Raw genomic sequence first — 21,694 nt, forward strand, 5'->3', positions numbered from 1 at the left:
TTTAAGTCTAATAAGATTTCTGTCATCTGAACACAAAGATGTTTTCAATTGAAACCAACACTAAAAGGTTAAGCCTAACGAAAATGCATGGCTGTTGCTTTGTGTGAGAGGCTGCCTGCTCCGATGTTGTTCTTCTTTAACAATACACTTTTAACACTCTTCAAAACGGTGCAGCCTTTTCAACACATCAAGGAGTGTTTATCCGGGAAGCACATATGCTCTCTCTCATAATCCTCTCACAGATGGGTTGAAAATGAAACGCCTTTTTTCAAAGTGTGCAGTGTATAATGATGCTTCTGTGTCACTGCTGTTAGCCTTTCTGTACCTGTCATCTCCTGGGTTTTCCTCCAAGCCTCCCAGCTTCTACGCTCCACTTTAGCTTCTTCCCGCTTTGAGACCAGCAGGCTCCCTGCCTCCTCCTTCCTCTTCCTCCTCCTCCTCCTTCTTCCTCTTCCTGCTTCTGAGTGACTAACTTCTACAGCAGATCCCTTGTCAGCGCTTTTAGCACCTCTAATCAACTAACTTCAACCAACGGCTACCTTTTGCTACCTAACGTCTCCAGCTTCTGGATCCAGTCATAGCTTCCCCTTTCCCTCCCTTGCTGCTGAGTAAAGGCTGGCTAGAGTATGTCTGAAAATACAACAGTGACCTCTGGTGGAAGTGATATAGGGAGCTAGCAGGCTAAAACGTTACATCCTGTGACATTAGTTGAACCACATGGCCCGTTTAACAGGACTGTTACTGCAATGTTTGATAATAACACCATGAAAACACTATTTCAGGGTTTTAATGACATGAGAAAGAATTAATTATTCAGCTGGAGTTACTGCGAGATGTGTTTTAGAAGCTACTTTTGACCCAACATTCCCTGATTTGACTTTTTTTGATCGAAAAGATATTTATTTTTTGACAATAAAAATACAAAACTGTAGCTATGGTCCAGTTAAATCTTCAAGTAGCTGTTAGCAGTTTGGTTGTACAGTGTTATGGATGGGTTATGCTAGCTGCAACTAATGTAGCCTTTTGCTTTAGCCATTTGAAAGTGCTTCTATCTGATTATACTCGTGTTAGCAAAAAGAGCTTCCTGTGTTTACCAAAATAAGGCATTAATATGATTAACTAATATCACACTTTATATTATAATATATTATAATGCAGCATAGGAGTAAATTAAGTAAGGGTTAATGTATAGTGAACAGGTGGTTATGCATATTAGAATCCAGACAGGGTGAGCAGGGTGTCTCAGTATCCCACTTATTACCCGGCTAAATACATAGAAAAGTTGACACAAAATATTGACTAAAATATTATACAGCTAAAAAAAAATAGTCCCTCTAATTCGTATCAGCCTCATTGAGGGACAAATTCATATTTAACTGAACATTTCAAAGCACAGTCGAGTTCAAACATTAGCCTCCTTGTTTGTTATAACTCACATTGAACTGAACATTGCCATTGATGTTAGACAAGGTGAGCAGGACTTCTTCTGCAGGAATATTTAAGTTGACATATCTGACATCATTCGGCTCTCCTTCTACGGAAAGCCGAACAGACATCTTGTACAAGGTGTCTGTTTTGCCACAGTGTCAACAGGCAGAGGTTAAATGTGCCGGACACCTTTCTGAGGACTGATTTGATTTGTCGTGTGCGATCAGGTTGTCCCTGGCGCCACTTCAGCTATTGCAAATTAATGACCATTGTTGGGGTTTCGACCAATCAGAATCAAGTATTTCACACAGGCGGGTAATAAGTAATTTTTAAAATATGCTCAAAGGAAATGTAAAAGTACATAAAGCTAAAGTTATAAAGCTAGCCCAGCATTTTTTAAAAGTATATGTTCACTCAATTTAGCCCGTCAGCAGCATTGCCACTTTCTATCCATGACCAATCAGAATCAAGTATTTTACACAGGCAGGTAATAAGTAATATTTTAACAGTAAAATAGAAACAGGATTAAATGTAGAAGCACCCGACTTTTTTTCAAGTTAAACTGGAAGTGATATTGAATCAGTTTATGTTGTTTATAATTAGAGTGATGTACGGATTAGAAGGCTATTTGGAGGCTAGCTCAGCAAGTGTAGGGTTACTTTGCAGAAAATAATAACCAGTATTTATAAAATGTAGCCCGTCAGCATCCCCACTTTCCATCCACCTTCTTCTCTGTTAGAATGAATCTGCTGCTCAACATGATTAAGAACTGGATCCACTAACCCTGTGCTCATGAAAGACAAAACCACTTTGTGAATTTAGCCCCCTTACTCTAACTCTCCACTTCTGGAAGTGTCCCCTGCTGCTGGTGACTGAGAGCTCTTTTCCTGCTTATCAGCCAAGATAAGCAATCCCATGACTCTGGTGTGCAACATCTTCGCTTCTGCAGCTTCACCGATCACACATTCATGTCACTGTGTGCATTCATCTGTCTCTGCTGTTTGTCTTCTCATCCCAGTCTCGTCTAACACCTGTTCTGTTTTTGTGTCTCTTGTGGATTGTGGTCACTGTTTTAGCTCCAAAGCTTCTAAAGTCTCCTACCTTCCCTCTGTGTCCTAAAAAGCCTCCCTCTGTCTCCTTCCTCCTTCCTACTCCTCCCTCTGCTACCTTCGTCTCCTCTCCCGCTCCTTCTTCGATCATGTCTCCCTCTGTCCCCTCCCCTCCCGCCGTCCTGTCCTCTCCGATCTTCGAATATCCGTCTCCTCCTTCAACACCTCCCGTTTACCTCCTCCCTGTCGCTCCTGTTCTCCCTCACTTCATCGCGCTGACTTACTCTTCACCTCTCCCCTCCTCCCCTCGAAGCCCTCTTGCCTGCTCGCCATTCTTCTCTCCTCCTCCGCTACTTCCTCGCTCTCCTTTCCGCCTCACTTCGTCCCCTCTCTCTTCCTCAATTCCTCCTCTCCTTCTTCAACCTCCACCTCTTAAATCAATTCCTCCTCCTCCTCCTCCTTCTTCAGCATGTGCCTCCTCTCTTCCTCCTCCTTCTACCTCAACTTCTACTCACTCCCTGTTTTTTCTTCCTACATCCACTCCTCTTCATGCAAGTTCTCCTCCTTCTCCCCCACCTTGCTGTTCCCCTTCTCCTCTTCCCCCATCACCTCCCTCCTCTCCTCCACCTCCCACTTCTCCCCTTTGCCCTCATGTCCCTTCTCCTCGCCAAAACCATCACTCTCCTCTCCCCCCGTTACCTCTCTCCTCTCCTCCGCCACTCTCTCCTCTTCCCCCTCGTGTCCCTTCTTCTCCCCCAAACTGTCACTCTCCTTCTCCTCTATCACCTCCTGCGTCCCCCCTCCCTCCTGGTGTCCCTTCTTACTTCCGGCGGGATCGCTCGGTTCCTGAATTCTACATTTAGGCGCCTGCTGGTTGCTCTGCTCCTCTCTCACTTTTGTTAAAATCAACACGACTAACCGATCTGATTTCTACGTAATCTCCAGCTCATGCTCTGAAATGGACAAAATTAAAGAGACAATGAGCTGAAGTCAGGCTTAGCCTAAGTGCCCTCTTTATTGATGCCAACACTGTTGCACTTCAGGTGTAATTATAAGCTCTGAGTCTGAGGTCAGATGGTAAGTGCTTTTACAAAAAGCTTGCCTGACTTGTGCTAATTCAACCTGGAACCACAAAACTTCCTGAAAGATGACTTTAGTGTGACTCCATACACAAATACCAAACACTTAGATATGATAAACATGTGGATTTTCTGTCTTACATCTTGTATTCTGTCTATTTATTCTGTTTCCATCTCTTGTAAAATGTTCATGTGTCTGCTGTGTAGCGCTGGTTCAGAAGTCACACAAGTGTTTCAATGTGTTTGTTGAAGCAGGAGTATCCTTTCGTACGTTTTTCTTTGGCTACTTTGAGGCAACAAAAACAGCTGTGAACGCAACACAACAAAGCTAACAACATGTTTCACGTGTCCCTGCGGCTTGTAATGATAAACCCACCGAACCTTTTTATACTAAGCGACAGATGTCAGAGAAATTAAGGATGTTACTCCTTGTCAATCCTTTCTTTCTCTTCTCAGTTTCCAACTATATCCACTGTTTTATCTCTAAGTAAAGGAAAACAGAGAGCTCAAAAATGAACTTAATTAACTTAAGCATTTACTGGCTGAACTATTTCCCAGACATGGAAGGCCGAAAGAGAGAGGGGGCACTAAATGCACCTTACTGTGCCGAATAAAGGCAAGCAAAGCTAGCATCAAGCTGGATTTACAGCGGCTTCAGAAGAGCAGAAAAGAGGATAAAAGAGTTAACATCATAACTGGAATTAAAGCACCCCTAAGGAGTTTTAGCTGGTTATGAAAAAGACTGAAACTGATACCTCTACATGACCTAAAAATGCAAGAGACCGTCAGAGAGAAGACTGATAATCTTGATCAGTTCATTCTTAATGCTTGTAACCACTGATGTCAGATCAGTGTCAGAGGTGTAATGCACTGTGTTGTCCACAGGGGTCGCCAAAATCAACACAAACTGTAAGTCCCTTAAAGGAGCTTTAACTAGGTTTCCTTCCATGAACAAATTTTTTTGTTTCGATTTCAGTGTGTTTCAGAGTGACAGGTCTCCACGAGCGCTTTTTTTCTCCACCTCCGGACTGATTATGAATCACCTGACCGCGTTCATATGCTTTTTTTTCTCAATAAGAACGAGTAGACAGAAAACTGGACACTGTCAGTCTAAAATATGTTTCTATTCAGTGTCCTTGTTGAAGTCTGAGCCTTCACTTTTATGACTGTGTCTGCCCCCTGGTGGCTGGCTGCAGTATAGGTCCAAAAATCTGTCTCTCCCATTCATTTGAATGGAGGAGCAGTCAAACTTTAAAAAATAAATACATATCGTACGAATGTTTCTCACATCCGTATGCTGAGGTGATATGTAGTTAGTATTTGACTGTTTTGTGTCCAAGGCCTCTTTTTTCTGAAAAGTTACTTTTTCGTTATTAGAGTTTAAGAAACGGGGTTTTACTTCCTGTTTCCTTTGATTCACAGCCGCCGTAGAGTGAAACTTCAAAGGACACACAGCGTATTATGACGCTATGCTGTAGGGCGGAGCTTATTACAGTGGCTTCACAGGCTCTGGCTGCACAATGGCGGCGCCCAGGAGAGGGATTTTTTGGCTTCAGAACTGTACAACGGGAAGAGGCGGAGCAACGCTGTCCATTTTTATTTACAGTATATGGTAAAATTGCATTTGGCTTTGTTTTTGATGGAAAACGTTGATTAATCGATAATTGATCGTTAACATTTCCAAAGATCCATCACGGAAAATACTTCAAATTTACATCCCTACTTTCCTTTAATACAACTTCAAATGACAACTAAAGTAAATACCAGCTTTCACTGCGAGTGAGTTTTCACATGACAGTAGGAAGCTAACGTTGTGTTTGCAGCTCCTTCTGCTGCCCCCTAGTGGCCAAACATATATTAAAGACAGCTTTAAAGTCCATTTGTTACACCTGTGTGACTTTTGAGCTATTGCTACTCTCAAATGTTACAAGTGTTTCTCATATCATCACCACCACTCTACCTCCCCATCCCTCCCTCCTTCCCTCCCCCTCTCTTCTCTCCCCCTCCCTCTTCAAACCCCTTACCCTCTAATCCTTTACTCCTGCCATCCAACCCCAGGATACGACAATGTAGATCTGGAGCTGAAAACCCCCTCAGACCTGAACTACCAGCCCCCCACCCCGCTGCGCTCCGACGACTTCTTTAGCGAGGCCGAATTTAGCGCAGACTCCCCTAGCAAGAACATGCTCACCAGACCTAGCGACCTTTCCCTCACTCAGACCACCAGTACCTCTAGCAGTGAGGCCGTCACAGTCGCCCCAGCCCCCGGCTCCGGGGCCACAGCGCCCCCTATTGTTAGGGCGGAAGACACAGCTGTGAGTTCTGGAGAGGAACCAGTGCCTGCAGAGAAAATGTCAGGGTTTTCATCCTACGAGAGGCCGGAGAACGACAGGAGGGCGGTAGAGAAATCAGAAAAGGTAACAGTCGGGTACGCTGAGGCCTTAGAGAGAGAAATGAAGACAGGGAAAGGCTTCATTGTGGAGTTTGAGGAAGAAAACCATCACAAAGAAGCAGCCACGACTCATGAAAACGGAAAACAGGAAGAAGAAGAAGAAGAAGAAGAAGAAGAGGAGATGACCCAGGAGAGGCTGCAGAGTCTGCTGGAGGATATAAAACTGGAGGGAGGCTTGGAGGACGAGGACATGACGGAGGAGAGGGTGAATGCCATCCTTGAACAAGTACGGCAAGCAGAGAAAGACATGTGTTCAGTTCCAGGTTGGAGAAATGAGACGTCCGACGCAACCGGAGAAACATCAGGACGTGGCCACGACGCTCCCACTGAGGAGGGAAGGTAGGATGGGCTTCTAATTCAAAGTCCTGCTTCCTTCCAGTTCATCAGTTTATATATTAACAGTATATTTCTCTCCCCCAAAGCCCTGACAGTCTGGCTGATTCGTTGGAGCAACCCCCGGCTCAGGTGGAGAAACAAAACGGAGGTCACAGCGAAGCAGCGAGGGAAGGAAAGGAAAAGGAGGCCAAGAGGAAAGGATCTCAGGAGGACAGCAGCACAGCGGGACCAAGCAGAGGACGGGAGGAGGGAGGGGAGAGGTCCCAGCACAAAGTCCAGGTGAGAGACGCCCTTCCAGACAACATGTAACATGCACAAAGACAAACACAGGGAGGTATCAGAGGGCTTTCAAAGAGTCTTCAGGTGGTGGTTTTAAAGCCTGTTTCAGCATTTTTAACCCAGGCCTTTATTTGAGGCACTTTTTGATTTAAATGATAAATAGGTACAAAAAATGTTAAATCTGTTCCAGGAGATTTCTTTGCCCTGCTGTCATGTAACAGGCTGTTAAAGCTGAAGTATAATCCTATGTCGGATCAATGCAAGTCCATGATGAGTGCTTGTTTTTACCACTGACTGGCTCAGATTGTTGTTTAAAGGATCACAGAGATGAATCGTTTTAATAAAGAGCATGATCCTTCTTCAAGCAAAAACAGCTGTTAGGTCTTTACTTTTAAAGTAGCCAGACTCCTTTGACAATAACAGTGATTTTACCTCCCAGAACAAACAAGTTAGTGGCTCTGCTGCTGTCTTCATCTCTTAGTTTTTATGGGAAAATGGCGACCAGAAGCTCCTGTTTCAGTGGGGGTTTTTTCAAAGGAGTTTGGTTTGAAAAGAAATGTCCTTATTTTTACTTAAAGGGCTACATTTCTTATATTTTCAGATACTTAGAGAAACAATCTGAGCATTGCAGTTGCAAAACAAGCATATTTAGAGCAGGTGCATTGATCAGAAGCCTTTTCCAATCAAGGATTTTGCTGCAGCAACGTTACTTGCCAGGTGAAGCATTTACAGGAGGATAAACTCTTCACTCTGATGTCTTTTCATCACATTTTCACACTTGTGATGTTAAACTGCTCCCGGGCTGCCTTTGTCAGGGTGCTGTTAGAGCCGACGATTCCGACTCTGACGAGGAGACCACAGTCACCACCAGGGTGTTCCGCCGACGAGTCATACTCAAGGTGTGTGAGGCCTGGTGTGTGGACGACGGCAGAGTGAAGCTCTGTGAAAGTGTGTTAGAGCTGAACATGTTGTGGATTGCAGCAGCTGTGGTGTGTTTTATGATGTGACAGAGTTTGTCCTGCTAACATGTAGTTGTCTCATTTTTCATAAGACTTAAACCTTGAATCATTTGACTTTAGTTGCTCTGTAAAGTGTGTTTGAGAGACAGTGAGTGTGGATGTTCAGCTTTGCTAAAGCTTGAAGTGATACTCAGCTTCAGCTTCATGGTTTGGTGTTGCTGCCTGGTTTGTGGTCTGTTGGTTTTGCTGTGAGTTTGGCTCAAATGAACTTTTATAACACTGTTTGTAAAAGTTATTCTGAGGCAGGATTTCCACAGGAGCAGAACATCTGATGTTCAGTCTCCTTCTGGTAGTTACTGCTGCTTAAATCAGTCTAGTTATATCAAAAGAAAACAAACTATGAATCTTAAATTCAAACCTCATGACCAAACTGTAGAGTACAGAATATTAAGATGTTTACATCTGAGCTTTAACTGATTTCATGTTTAATAAGTCTGATGATTATTCAAATCAATTCAATTATGTAATATTTATTGTTATAGAGTATTATTATTAGTATTAGTAGTAGTACTATGTTGCTATTATTAATTACTATTTTCATTATTTATTAGTATTATCATTATTAATTTTTATTGTTATATTTATAAGTATTAATTTAACTATTTTTTATTTGTTTCTATTATTAGTAGTATTACTTATTTCCATTTTTTTTATCATTGCCATTATTATTATTATTATTATTATTATTATTATTATTATTATTATTATTATAAATTGCCATTATTATTTTTATTTGTATTATTATGTATCATCATTATTATTTATTGTTTTATTACCTTTATTATCTGTATTATTATAATTATGTGTTACTCTTATTATTATTATTTCATTTATTATTATTATGATGATTATTATATTAAATTATTCTCTTGAAGGACAGATTTCTTGACCTGTAAACTGTCAGCAAATTGTTTGAAAAAATCAGTTTGAGCTTTACAGAGTCAAGGTTGACTAAAAACTCTTAGATTATATCTGCAGAAAACTCATAGAAGGAGATATTAATCCCAAAATTCTGCCACTTTGTCTACAAAAAATGTAACATTGCTGCTTTAAAATGCATATGATCATGTCTGTGTAAATGGAGCCTCATTTATAAGTGTTGAAACATTTTGTGCTTTTGATGTGCAGCAACATTTGTTGCAGTTTTCAGCTGAAAGTTTGAAGCTTTGTTTTGTTTTGGAGCGTTGCAGTGGCCGGCATGATTTGACAATACATTAGCTCTTCATGTTTTGTGTTATGCTTTCAGTTGTGTGTTGGAATTTGTGCAGCAGAGCTTGTGTGTTGTACAAGCATCAGGTGGGTTTCCACTCTGCCTCTAAACGGCTTTCCTTCAAATATAAGCTGACAGTCATCGTGCATCACAATCAAACTTTGAGTCTTGTTTTAATCTGATAATTTGTCAAAATGAACCTTGAACTGTCTCTGTTATCAATATCGTCAAAGGGAAACCCATCTGAGGGGAATTCTTCTGTTTTCTTAATAAGCAGACGAATAACAATCCTACAGATAATCTTTACCTCCACCTCTCTATCCTCCATCACTCCTCCATCAACCACTAACCTCATCTTTCAAACCTTCACCTCAGGGAGAGGAGGCCAAAAACATTCCTGGAGAGTCTGTGACGGAGGAGCAGTTCACAGACGAAGACGGGAATCTGGTCACCAGAAAAGTAACCATCCTCTTCCTCCCTCATTACCTGCTGCATCCTTATCCTTCACCTTTCACACACACAGTTTTTGTTTTTATCCACCAACATCCCATACTTCAAACATTGACACATCCACTTGTCTATTGTTTCCCTCCTCCTCTTCCTCACATGCCTCTGCCCCCTACAGGTGATCAGAAAGGTGGTGCGTCGTGTTTACAACACTGACGACAGAAGGGAAAGTGAGAGCGACACTCTTGCAGAAGAAGCAGCTGGTGTTGGTGGTGGTGTTGGTGTAGGAACAGGTGGAGGGGACGCTGCTCCTTCAACAGGAGGAGGAGCCTCAGGAGGGAAGGGCAAGAAGAGAGGGAAGCGCTCTCGACAGGGCAACAAGGCTGAGAAGTCTGGAGGGGAGACCCAGAGAGGGAAATCTGAGGTTGACACCAAAACCGCCTGACGTAGTCTAGCTTTACTGTTTCACTCACACCTGCATGAAGCTGTGATCATACAGACACTGACATCTTCTAGAGCGATGAGGCATGATCAAAACTTGACTTAGCTGAGACTCAAATATAAAATGTATTTACAGTAGAGAGGAGACAAACAGAGGGAGGGACTGGCCAGCACAAATTAACAAAGAGATGAAGTGAACTAGCTCCTCTGAAAGATCGTCAAAGACACAGCTGAAAGTTCTTGAAGACTAGCTAACTGTATTAAACATGGACGTTGTCTTTCTGACGTCACTTACTGGTTTCTGACGAAGTGAAACCCAAAGTTTTCATGCTTCTGTCGTAGCCAGCGTTTTGCAATGAAGGACTTCTGGTTAAGACTTTAATGTCCGTGGGTTTCCACCATAGGCAGTATAAAAAATGGATGTAGAATCCGGGACGTCACCCATCTGTTCCTGAGCGTTATTTTGAAGCCAATCGTCAGCAGGTGCATTATTGGAAATGCTGAACTCAACCTAACTTCGTCCAAGCTAGTGTGAGGTAAAGTGGCGGGCCTTTAGCGTTTTGCTAACAGCAACAGGGTGCCCGCCTGTCAATCAAGTCAGTTATGCCCTTATTTGGGCAAAACTTGTAAGTTTAAAATCTTTAAAAATAACGAGTTATAAAAAAAATTGACCCCCTAAACCGTGTTTTGAACCAGGCTGTAAACACGTTTATTTCTGCTGTAAAGATCGTCTTCTTTGAATGGGTGTGTATGTGTTTTCTGGCGTTTCTGCAGCCAGCCTCTAGTGGACACTTAATGAACTGCAGTTTATAACACTTCTTTTTTTTTAAGTTAGATTTTTAGGGCTTTTTTGCCTTTATTTGAAAGGACAGCTGAAGAGAGACAAGAAATGTGGGGAGTAGAGAGCGGGGGGAGACATGGTCGACCGGCCGGGAGTCGAGCCAGCGACCTCTGCGACGAAGACTATAGCCTCTATAAACGTGGGGCGCTTAGACCACTAGGCCACCAGCACCCCAGTTTTTAGCACTCCTGCATGGGCTTCATATTTTAAGACCAGAGGTTGCCACTTGAACTTTAGATACAAGAATGAACCATTGAACTTTGAGTTAAGAAAAAAGAAAACTAAGAGGGCACTTTTATGCAGATATCTATTTATTTAGACATTACATTCTTTCAGGAGGAGGATGCAGACTCCAGATTTTCACTTAAAAGTTCTGGATGGAAGTTAGCATTCATGTACAGTACGTTTACTTTTGCACATCTTCTTTATAGCTAGCTAAAAAAAAATTACAGAAACTAGGTTTGAACCCTTTAAGAGCCAACTTTATGTCAGGTCAAAGCAAGAAATTAAAAAAATCTGCCAATGCTCCTTGATGTGTTCTTGAGGCGTTCAAGACTATAACTCAAAGGATTCATTCAAACAGAATTAGTTATCATACTCCGCTCTGCAGGTCTGTAGCATCCGGCTCATGCTGTGTGGTCTGATCTGAGCTGTGTGCTGTGTGAATAACACTTTGCAGTTTGTGTCCTGCTTCGTAGAAATGTAGCGGGGTCATTAGGATGACTCTGTTGTCTGTTTGCATTTGTAGTTCTGTGCTGTGTGTTTCCTCTGTGTCAGACCTCACTGTGGACAAGTTGTGCTACAGTCCTTGTTGTTGATTGAGCTTCAGATTTACTAACCCTGAAATGTTTTACTAACAAAGAAATAACTTTTTCCCCTCTGTTTTAACACGTCTTGATGACAGCATGTGTGATGAGTAGTAATTTAACCTCCTCTTCTCTCCCTGAACTCGCCTCTCTTCCAGCACGCTGCCTGACGCTGATGTTGATCTCGACTAAATCACACATTGTGTTTGAATCTCTCTGACTTTAACTTCTGTTTTTCTCTCCCTCCTTTTCTTTCGTCTGCAAAGCCTGGAGACAGCGCCACCAAGAAACAAGGGAAGAAGGGTCAATCGTAACAGTAGAGCTCTCAAATAAACCAGGTGAGACGCCGCTGTTATCTCTTCAATCCCCACAGATCCGTGCACAAACTTTATCCTCAGACTCTTTCCAAACAGAGCAGGTCTAGACCATACTCTATGTTCTATTATTAACAAAGACCCAACATCAAGACAGGATAAGATCCAGTCCCATCTTACAGACAGTCTGATCTCATCTTAATCCACCATGAGCAGAGCACTTTGCAGCATTTAGCAAGTTACAGTGGTAAGGACAAACTTCCTTTAACAGGCAGAAACCTCCAGCAGGACCAGACTCATGTTAGACACACATCTGCTGAGACTGTGTTGGGGTTGGAAAGAGAGATAGAGGGAGATGAAGAGACAGAGATGATAGTGGTGATTTGGTAGTAGTAGTTGAAGCAGCTGGAGTCTGGCATGTCCACAGCAGCAGGCCGTCTATGGCAGAAATCCAGAGGAACCTACGACACAAGGTAGCTCAGGGACTCCAGGAAGTTCTATGGTTAGTAACTTTAATGGGACAGGATAAGATCCAGCCCCATCTTACAGACAGGACTCAGTCTGATCTCATCTTAATCCACCATGAGCAGAGCACTTTGCAGCATTTAGCAAGTTACAGTGGCAAGGACAAACTTCCTTTAACAGGCAGAAACCTCCAGCAGGACCAGACTCATGTTAGACACACATCTGCTGAGACCTACCGTGTTGGAGAGAGGGATAGAGGGAGATGAAGAGAGATAGAGATGATAGTGGTGAAACGGATAGCAGTAGTTGTTGCAGAGTCTGGCACGTCCACAGCAGCAGAGATCCAGAGGAACCTACGAGACAAGGGAGCTCAGGGACTCCAGAAAGGTCAATGGGTACTAACTTTAATGGGACAGGGAGAGCTAAAGTAAGAGGGAGAGACAGTCTCCTAGTGTGTCAGTTCCCCTGGCAGTCTAAGCTTATAGCAGCATAGCTAAGAGCTGGTCCAAGCCTGAGCCAGCTCTAACTATAAGCTTTATCTTAAAAGTAGAGAGGGTGTCTGCCTCCAGGACCCTGGTTGGTAGATGATTCCAAAGGAGAGGTGCCTGATAACTGAAGGTTCTACCTCCCATACTACTTTTAGAAACTTTAGGTAGGACCAGCAGGCCTGCATGTTGGGAGCGTAGTGTCCCAGAGGGGTGAGAGGGCACTATGAGCTCTTTAAGATACGAAGGGGTCTGACCATGAAGAGCTTTGTAGGTCAGAAGAAGGATTTTAAATTCTAGTCTGGAGTTTATGGGGAGCCAGTGAAGAGAAGCTAACACTGGAGCTTTTCATGTCTTTACCTTCCAGGTCCACCAACGTCCACCTGCGACACCACAAACACACCCTGGGAGGAAAAAGGAACTGGAAGCCTCGTCAACTCGACCACCATCGTGTCTGATGCTTTCACTTTAACATCGCATGGTTTTCAGCAAGACGACCGTAAAAAAAACAAAACAACAAGTTACTTTTCTTTGATTTCGCATGAGCATGTCACTCAAACTCACTCACAGTTGGAAACAACGTGGAAGGACACGCATGGACGTGATCTGGAACTTTCTTATCTTTGACAAACGGAAAGGCGTCTGTGACCAAAGACGGCACAAACAGGAGAAAAACTAAAACAAAAAAAAGGAAGACGTGTGATTCACTCTCTCAGACACTCGCCTTATATGGTCTATTTTTTCCTCCTGGGCCCTCGGTATGGGGGTGTACCATGTGGTTCTTTTTTTAAAAATGAAATATAATAATAAATGGGTGATTTTGTTGTATATAAATGACACTGTATAAAATCTAAAAAAAAAAAAAATCAGTAGCTTCACAGATTGTTTATGCACTGATTTGCGTTGAAGCTTTGCAGAGTCGCTGCGTTTGTATCCAGAGGTCGACACTGTTTGCGCAGCCTTGAGTGTGTGACCTGACATGCTCTTCCACATGAATACAGAAAAAAGCTGCGTGCAAAAAAGAACGGAGAGAAGAAAAAAAAACTGCTTGATTTTAAAAACAAAGGACGTTTCTTTGAAGCAGACTTCCTGCTCTGTTCTCCGTCTTCAGAGAAAAGATATTTTGCTGCATGTGACGTCACTTTATTTTTAACGCCTTCCTTTATTCCGCGCCTAACTCCAAGCACTGTAACACAATTAGAGAAAAAGGGTTTCATGGTACTTCTGTCTTCGTGAGCACTCATAATAACCAAAAACACCCGTCATCTGCCGCTGATTTGATTTGGTATGAAAATGAAATCAGTCACACTCCACAGGGGCTTCACTCTGCCGCTTCAGGACGCTTCTGTGAGACTAAAAACTTTGACTAATCTCAAATCTGCTCGCAGCCCTCGTGTGTGTGTGTGTGTCAAAGAAAAATGTCTTCATGCATACTGGAAGTGTTTGTCCAAGCTTTTAGTTCTGCTGTGGTTTTAAAAAGGGGGATTGTTTTTATTTTGAAGGTTTGATTACTTTTAATTCATTGAAGCCTGTAATAATAACATGAGAACAGAGTCTCATTTTTAGCCCCGAATCGGCTCCTTTTTACTAACTTCATCACTAAATCACAGTATTGATCACAAGCTCTTTCAAATCTGCTTTCTCTTCCTGTGTATTTTTTTTCTTCCTGTTTGTCTTTTTTCATACGAAACCACCCAAAGCATCCAATGTTGATGAAAAATCTGGTACCAACATGTATGATGAACCGATATAGCCTACACTGGATGATCCAAGTAATAATTATTTAAGCAGAAAAATAAATTGTGTTTAAACTGAAGACGTGTGAGTCTGTTGATTTCAAAGATTTGTGATTTTTTTTTTTTAAGTTAGATTTTTTTGGCCTTTTTGCCTTTATTTTATAGGACAGCTGAGGAGAGACAGGAAGTGTGGGGAGTAGAGAGCGGGGGAAGACATGCAGGGAATGGTGGATCGGCTGGGAATCGAGCCGGCGACCCCTGCAACCCCTGCAATGAGGACTGTAGCCTCTGTACGTTGGGCACTTAGACCGCTAGGCCACCAGCGCCCCAAAGATTTGTGATTTTAATCAGAAATTATTTGTCAAACGGAAGGAAAAGCATCAAACATGACATTTATTAAATTCTATTTCACAATAAAAGCTTTCCTTGAAGAATTGAGAATATTAGATCAAAATACACAAAAATAAGTCTCTTTTGACCTGCACATGGAAAATGTGACACTCTAAATTTTTTATATATTTCCTCAAGAAAAAACGAATTCAATTAAACATATTTCAGCAGAGCTTATTACAGTCAACGCATGGACCGCAGCCCTCAACTCTGCCCAGCAGAGAGCGCTTATGTTACACACAAAGTAACACTCCCAGAGGAAGAATTCAATCAATCAATCTTTATTTATTCATATAGCGCCAAATCACAACAAACTTTATCTGAAGATGCTTTACAAACAGAGCAGGTCTAGACCGTACTCTGTGTCAAATTATTAACAAAGACCCAACATGAAGACAGGATAAGATCCAGTCCCATCTTACAGACAGGATTCAGTCTGATCTCATCTTAATCCACCATGAGCAGAGCACTTTGCAGCATTTAGCAAGTTACAGTGGCAAGGACAAACTTCCTTTAACAGGCAGAAACCTCCAGCAGGACCAGACTCATGTTAGACACACATCTGCTGAGACTGTGTTGGAGAGTGGGTTGAAGAGAGAGAGATGATAGTGGTGAGACGGTTAGTAGTAGTTTTAGCAGCTGGAGTCTGGCACGTCCACAGCAGCAGGAACCTACGGGACAAGGGAGCTCAGGGACTCCAGAAAGGTCTATGGTTAGTAACTTTGATGGGACAGGAAGAGTTAAGGTAAGTGATAACGGGAGTATTCATATCCTTTTATCAAAATGTATCCTTATAACTTCCATTCATTTTTTATCAGCCTGTTAATTTCAATAGTTTTTAGATATCCCATTTTTTCTTGTTTTGTTTGTCTGTATAATTCAGTGTTGTTGCTACTCTTCAAGTCTCTTATTTTCAAGCTGCACTATCTTATTGCCTCTAGAGGTATTTATTAAATTCAAATTTAAATTTGTTGGCACACGCAGGTATTCCACATCCAAGTTGTAGAGACATTTTCCAGGTTTTTATGAATAAGCAGTCGAGACAAAAAGAGACATTTTCATCATTTATTGTTTTTACAAAAACATACTCAAGCACCGTTCATGTCACTTATAATACAGGACAAGTTGTTGGATCAATATCACAAAAATCTGAACATACAAATTATAAAAAGCTGTTTTTGTCACACTGCAATTTCATCCATCCATCCATTATATGACTCATATTTTTGCAGCGGGTGGCCTAGTCCAGCTCTTATTGGGCGAGAGGCGGTGTACACCCTGGACAACTCGCCAGCCAATCACAGGGCTGGGACGTAGTGATTAACATCCATCAAGCACACACTCAAACCTACAGACTATTTAGAGTCATCAATTAACCTATCAAGCATCTTTTTGGACTGTGGGAGGAGCCGGAGAGAACCCATGCATGCTGTTAGAGAACATGCAAACTCCACACAGAAAGGTTCCTGCCCAGACTGAGGTTTTGAACCAGGAACCTTCTTGCATTCTGCATATTTCGTACAGTGTGTGCACCATTCACAATCTCATCTTCAAAGAACGGTGTCTTCATCTCTGAGAGTCTTTACTGTGTTTTTGTCACAGACCCTGCAGCTGTGGTTTCCCCTCCTTTATGCTGTCTCCTCGTGTGGGTCCTCATGTGCATCTTCAGCGCCGAGCTTCGCCTGAATCTTTTCTCGCAGACACTGCAGGGGTACGGCCTCTCCCCCGTGTGGGTTCTCATGTGAGCTTTCAACGCAGAGCTGGTGTTGAACTTCTTACCGCACACGATGCAGCCGTGCTTGAACTCTCTCGTGTGGAGCCGCATGTGTATATTCAAGACCCCGCTTTGCCGGAATCTTTTCCCGCAGACACTGCAGGGAAACGGCCTCTCGCCCGTGTGGGTTCTCATGTGACTCCTCAAACACGGCTTACTCCTAAAACCCTGATTGCACACTTCGCAGGCGAATGGCTTTTCCCCCGTGTGGCTGCGCATATGACTCAACAGTATGCTGTTTCCTGAGAAGGCTTTCCCGCACTCGCTGCAGATGTACGACCTCTTTCCTGTGTGCGTTATCTTGTGTGCGTCCAGCAGAGCGGGGCTTCTGAATTCTTTCCCACAGACTTTGCACTCCTTTATCGGGATGTGGGTTTGCAGGTGAACCTTTAAGATCTCATGAGACTCGAAATGTTCCCCGCACACTCCACACATATCCGTATCCTTCTCGATTTCCATCACGTGCTTCAAGAAATAGGATATACGGCAGAACACCTTGCCGCACACTTTACAGGAGTACTGCTGCTCTTTATGTTTGTGCGACCCTTGAGCCCCACTCTCAGAGGGTTCACTCTCCCTCTCCCCCTCATCACCGTTGCGTGCTTCACTCTCAGCGTCACAGATCCCAGCGTCAGTGTTTCCTGTTTGCTCCTCGCCCGTGTCTTCTTCATTTTCTATCTTTGCGGGCGCCCCCAAGCTCTCACCAGTGTCAGGGTTTCCTCCACAGTCTCCACACAACGCCGGGCGATGTTTGAAGCCCAGGATGTGTCTGAAGCTCTGACCACACATGAGGCAGTCGTACATCTTCTCCCTGGTGTGGATTTGCATGTGTCTCTTCAGGCCCTTCTTTATCGCAAAGGCTTTCCCACACATGCAGATGTAAGGTTTCTCCCCAGTGTGCGTCCTCTTGTGAATCTCCATCCGATACAAGCAGTCAAACTTTAACCCGCACACTTTGCAGGACTTTACTGGCATGTATGCTTGCAGGTGAAGCCTCAAGCTCTCATCGGAGTCAAAACGTTTCCCACACACTCCGCAGATATCCGTATCCTTCTCGTTTTCCATCACGTGCTTCCAGAACGAGGCTCTCATGCAGAAAGACATCCCGCACACTTTGCAGTAATACTTCTCAGTTCCTCGTTTGCTGAGGCTTTTAGTCTCACCATCCGCTCCGTCAGTTTCCCTCTTCGAATCATCAACATCGCCAGCTTTCCTCTCAGCACCTGTCTGATCCCAGTACGTGTTTCCTTTGCGGTTTACTTCCAAATGGATCCTGAAGCTCTCGTCGGAGTCCAGATGTTCGCTACAGACTTCGCACAGCATCGGGTACTGCTTGGAGCTCGCAGTTGGTTTGAAACCCTGACCACAAACGCTGCAGATGTACAGCATCCTCATCATCTTCCTGTGGGAGATCATGTGTCCCTTCAGGGCGAGTTTCTGAGTAAAGCCTCTCCCGCACTCACCGCAGATGTGCGCTTTCTCTCCCGTGTGCCGCCTTATGTGCACCTCCAGGTCTTTTAGGCTGTCGAATCTTCTCAAGCAAAGCTCACAGTCATTTTTTGGGATGTACGTTTGAAGGTGAAGCATCAAGCTCTCCTTAGACTCGAAATGTTTGCCACACACACCACATTCATCTGCATCCCTCTCTTCCTCCTTCACGTGTTTTATGAGCAGAGCTTTGAAGCCGAAAGATCTACCGCACACTTTACATCGATACTTCTGCTGGATCGGAGCTTTGTTTTGAGCAGCTTGAGCACCCTCAGCATCATCATCATCATCACTGTCGTCTGTTTTCTCACTTTCACTCGTATCCTCCTCACTTTCACCCTCTCTGCTCTCAGCATCACAGCTCTCTGCGTCCATCCGTCTGTCCTCTGCGGGACTCTTGGAGACGTTGTCCTCGAGAGGTTTCAGATGATATTCTTCATAGTCATCAGTTTCTTCCTTCTTCACTTGAAAACTGTTTATCTCCACCACAGTCGGGAGTGTACTTTCTGCTCTTTGTGTTTCCTGAAGATGTGAGGGATTAGCATGGAGTAACTCAGAGTCTGTAGACATGTCTTCACTGTGTGACCCACAGGGGGTCTCTGAAGGGAAAATGAAAGAGAAATTCATTGCAAAATAACCAATTAAAGGTACAGTATGGAAATACTGGATGGAAGCTGCTGGGTTATGACATCCGTATCATGCAGCACAGATTCCTAAAACATAACCAGTGACGTATGCATAACGAACCTTTACCGTCTACATCTGCCTCCGTCTTGATTGTGATGTTCAGCAGTCGACATTGATGAGCGACCTCTTTGTTGGATCCTGAGACTTCGGACTCGTTCTCACCCATCATTACCTCCAGGATCCTGAAGAGCTCATCAGCAACCTCTTACAGCCTCTTGTGTGCAGCTGACACCTCTGCAGGAAGAAGGAAAGAAAACATCTGATATAATAAAACAGAACTTGCAAGTATAATCTATCTTTGATAAAATAAGAATATTTAGTGCTTCAAAGCTAAAATCACGAGCCCAGCCCACAAAGTTGAATTTTGTGTTTATGAGTTTCTAAATTCTTTAATTCTTGTGTCCATATAAAGTCACTGCAGGCTGTGGATTTGGTTAAAATGCCAGAAGGGTGCATTTTTTTATCAAATTTAACATATATTTATGTATTTATATAGCTGTATTCCTCCATACAGCAAACATGTTTCTATGAGACAACATTATGTCAGGAAAAAACATATCAGCAAAGAGCTAAGTGTCCCAAAGCAAGGCAAGGCAAGGCAAATTTATTTACAAAGCGCATTTCAGCAAAAAGGCAATTCAAAGTGCTTTACATAAAATGATCAATACAGTTAAAAAATCAGTTGAACATTAAAAGACATTTCGCTGAAATTAAAAATAGTCATTAAAAGTCGTAAAATCATATTAGATTGTCAAGAATAAAAAGTTACAGTTTAAGAAATAAATAATTATTTGATTTAATTAAAAGCAGCAGCAAACAGAAAAGTCTTCAGCTTTGACTTAAAGGAGCTGAGAGTTGCAGCGGACCTGCAGTTCTCTGGTAGTTTGTTCCAGATATTTGGAGCATAAAAACTGAAGGATGCCTCGCCACGTTTAGTCCTAACTCTTGGGACAATAAGCAGACCTGTCCCAGATGACCTCAGAGGTCTGGAGGGTTCATAATGTGTCAGAAGGTCACTAATGTATTTTGGCCTGAAACCATTTAGTGCTTTATAAACTAACAGTAAGATTTTGAAATCAATTCTCTGACAGACCGGTCGCCAGTGTAAAGACCTCAGAACTGGAGTGATGTGATCCACTTTTCTTGTCCTTGTTAGGACTCGAGCAGCAGCATTCTGTATGAGCTGCAGCTGTCTGGTGGATTTTTTAGGGAGACCTGTAAAGACACCGTTACAGTAGTCGAGTCTACTGAAGATAAATGCATGGACATGTTTTTCCAAATCCTGCAAACATATAAGGCCTATTTATCATACAAGATTCAAGATTCAAAGGTTTTTATTGTCAATTTGCTCTATATATATACGAGACATACAGGAAAAACGAGATGCTGTTTATCTCTTCCAGCTGTTAAATATCTAAATTTAAATATAAAATACAATAAAATATAATAAAATACAGTTTTATAAAAACAGCCTATGTACACAGTGCAGTGACAGTTTAATACAGCAATTGTTCCAGACCAAATTGAATATGTTCAAAGATACTTTTGACTATTTTTTTACATAGTTTAGTGCCACTTTTTTTGGCATTATGTCTGTTTTCGGTCCTTTTCTGTGTGTAACATTACATTACTCAACTTTATTTATATAGCACCTTAATTACACACTAACATGCAGCCCAAAGTGCTTCACAAAATTATAATAAAACACTATACACTAAAATAAATACAATAAAATTAATAAAATAAGTATGAGTTGAAATAAAAGTTATAAATAAGTCAGAGTTAGATGGATTAGATAAATACATAAATGTTAAAGCAATGATTATAATAACTACTACACACACTTCGGTGATAGCTGTTTCTAACCTCATTTATTAAACAGCTCAAATACAGTAGCCATCAGGATATAGATATATATTCATAATGTCTTATAAAGTGAAGGTTATTATTAAAAACAGGCTGTTATAAGTGAACTAACCTGATGTTGGTATCCTCTCCTCTATTATCCTCCAGAGCTGAATCTCTCCTGCAGCCACGCGCGCCCTCAGTCCGTCAGTTTACACCTCATGGAGGGTTAAAGATTATATTTTAATTATATTTTAATTTGTGAACTTCTTTATTTCTTATACTAGAAGAGAAGTTCACTAAATATCATGTGAGCTAAACAAAAAAACCGACAAACCACTGCAGTTTCCGGTTTCCTTCTTCTTCTGCTTCTTTTCTTCTTCTTCGTGGTTTACTGCGGTTGGAATGCAGGTTATTGACGCAGTAGCGCCACCTGCTGCTCCGGAGTGAGTCAGAGTAAAAATCCCATACACATTAAACTAAAAAAAACACACACATATGTCCACACACAGCCTATACCCCAATCTGCTTATTACATTATATATTATATTACATTGTTATTGTTTACTACAACTTACAGTCATATTATAAACCCATATTTATTTATTTTATTTGTTTATTGAGTTGGGACAATGCACATTAATCAACATCAATGCATTGAGCATTAATGTAAATGTGCTGGACTTAGCACAGATGCTCCCCCCCCCCCCCCCCCCGTGGGGACAGGGCCTTCTCTGTCGTTGCCCCTACTCTCTGGAGCTCTCTCCCCCAACACCTCAGATACTCTCCCTCACTCACCAAATGCACTGTTCTCCTTTGCTTTTCTATTGTACAATTTATTTTCCTGTAAAGTGTCTTGGAGAAACTTTTAAAGCGCTTTTATAAATAAAAAGTATTATTATTATTATTATTATTATTATTATTATTATTATTATTATTTTATTTTTTTTTAAAGTTATATTTTTTGGCCTTTTTGCCTTTATTTGATAGGATAGTGAAGAGAGACAGGAAATGTGGGGAGCAGAGAGCGGGGGAAGACATGCAGGAAATGGTCGACCAGCCGGGAATCGAGCCGGCAACCCCTGCGACGAGGACTATAGCCTTTATATGTGGGGCGCTTAGA

General features: G+C 42.3%; 2 protein-coding genes across 4 annotated transcripts in view; one reads left to right on the top strand and one right to left on the bottom strand.

The window, feature by feature from the left end:
• LOC117830180 (ankyrin-3-like) overlaps positions 1-14,467 on the top strand; it is a 218,131-nt gene extending 203,664 nt beyond the window's left edge. Inside the window, exons 42-47 of the mRNA XM_034708181.1 lie at positions 5,615-6,347; positions 6,431-6,623; positions 9,228-9,311; positions 9,478-9,723; positions 11,654-11,725; positions 13,019-14,467. Coding sequence (XP_034564072.1) covers positions 5,615-6,347; positions 6,431-6,623; positions 9,228-9,311; positions 9,478-9,723; positions 11,654-11,701 — 1,304 coding nt within the window. The 3' untranslated portion in view covers positions 11,702-11,725; positions 13,019-14,467. The remainder of the gene's footprint in view (positions 1-5,614; positions 6,348-6,430; positions 6,624-9,227; positions 9,312-9,477; positions 9,724-11,653; positions 11,726-13,018) is intronic.
• A 1,361-nt stretch (positions 14,468-15,828) lies between these two features.
• On the bottom strand, positions 15,829-20,935 carry LOC117830447 (zinc finger protein 709-like). 3 transcript variants are annotated; one of them, XM_034708579.1, is made up of 4 exons: positions 20,909-20,935; positions 20,705-20,789; positions 18,787-18,960; positions 15,829-18,638 (listed from the first exon to the last, which is right to left on the bottom strand). In XM_034708579.1, the coding sequence occupies exons 3-4, from the start codon at positions 18,893-18,895 to the stop codon at positions 16,360-16,362; spliced, it is 2,388 nt and encodes a 795-aa protein (XP_034564470.1). In that variant the 5' UTR covers positions 18,896-18,960; positions 20,705-20,789; positions 20,909-20,935; the 3' UTR covers positions 15,829-16,359. The 3 variants fall into 3 exon arrangements, with proteins under 3 accessions (XP_034564470.1, XP_034564471.1, XP_034564472.1); XM_034708580.1 differs by having other exon boundaries at positions 20,705-20,933; XM_034708581.1 differs by lacking the exon at positions 20,909-20,935 and having other exon boundaries at positions 18,793-18,960; positions 20,705-20,901.
• Between the last annotated feature and the right edge of the window lie 759 nt (positions 20,936-21,694).

The sequence above is a fragment of the Notolabrus celidotus genome, chromosome 18 (assembly GCF_009762535.1).
Source record: "Notolabrus celidotus isolate fNotCel1 chromosome 18, fNotCel1.pri, whole genome shotgun sequence".
In the NCBI taxonomy this organism is placed as follows: domain Eukaryota; kingdom Metazoa; phylum Chordata; class Actinopteri; order Labriformes; family Labridae; genus Notolabrus; species Notolabrus celidotus.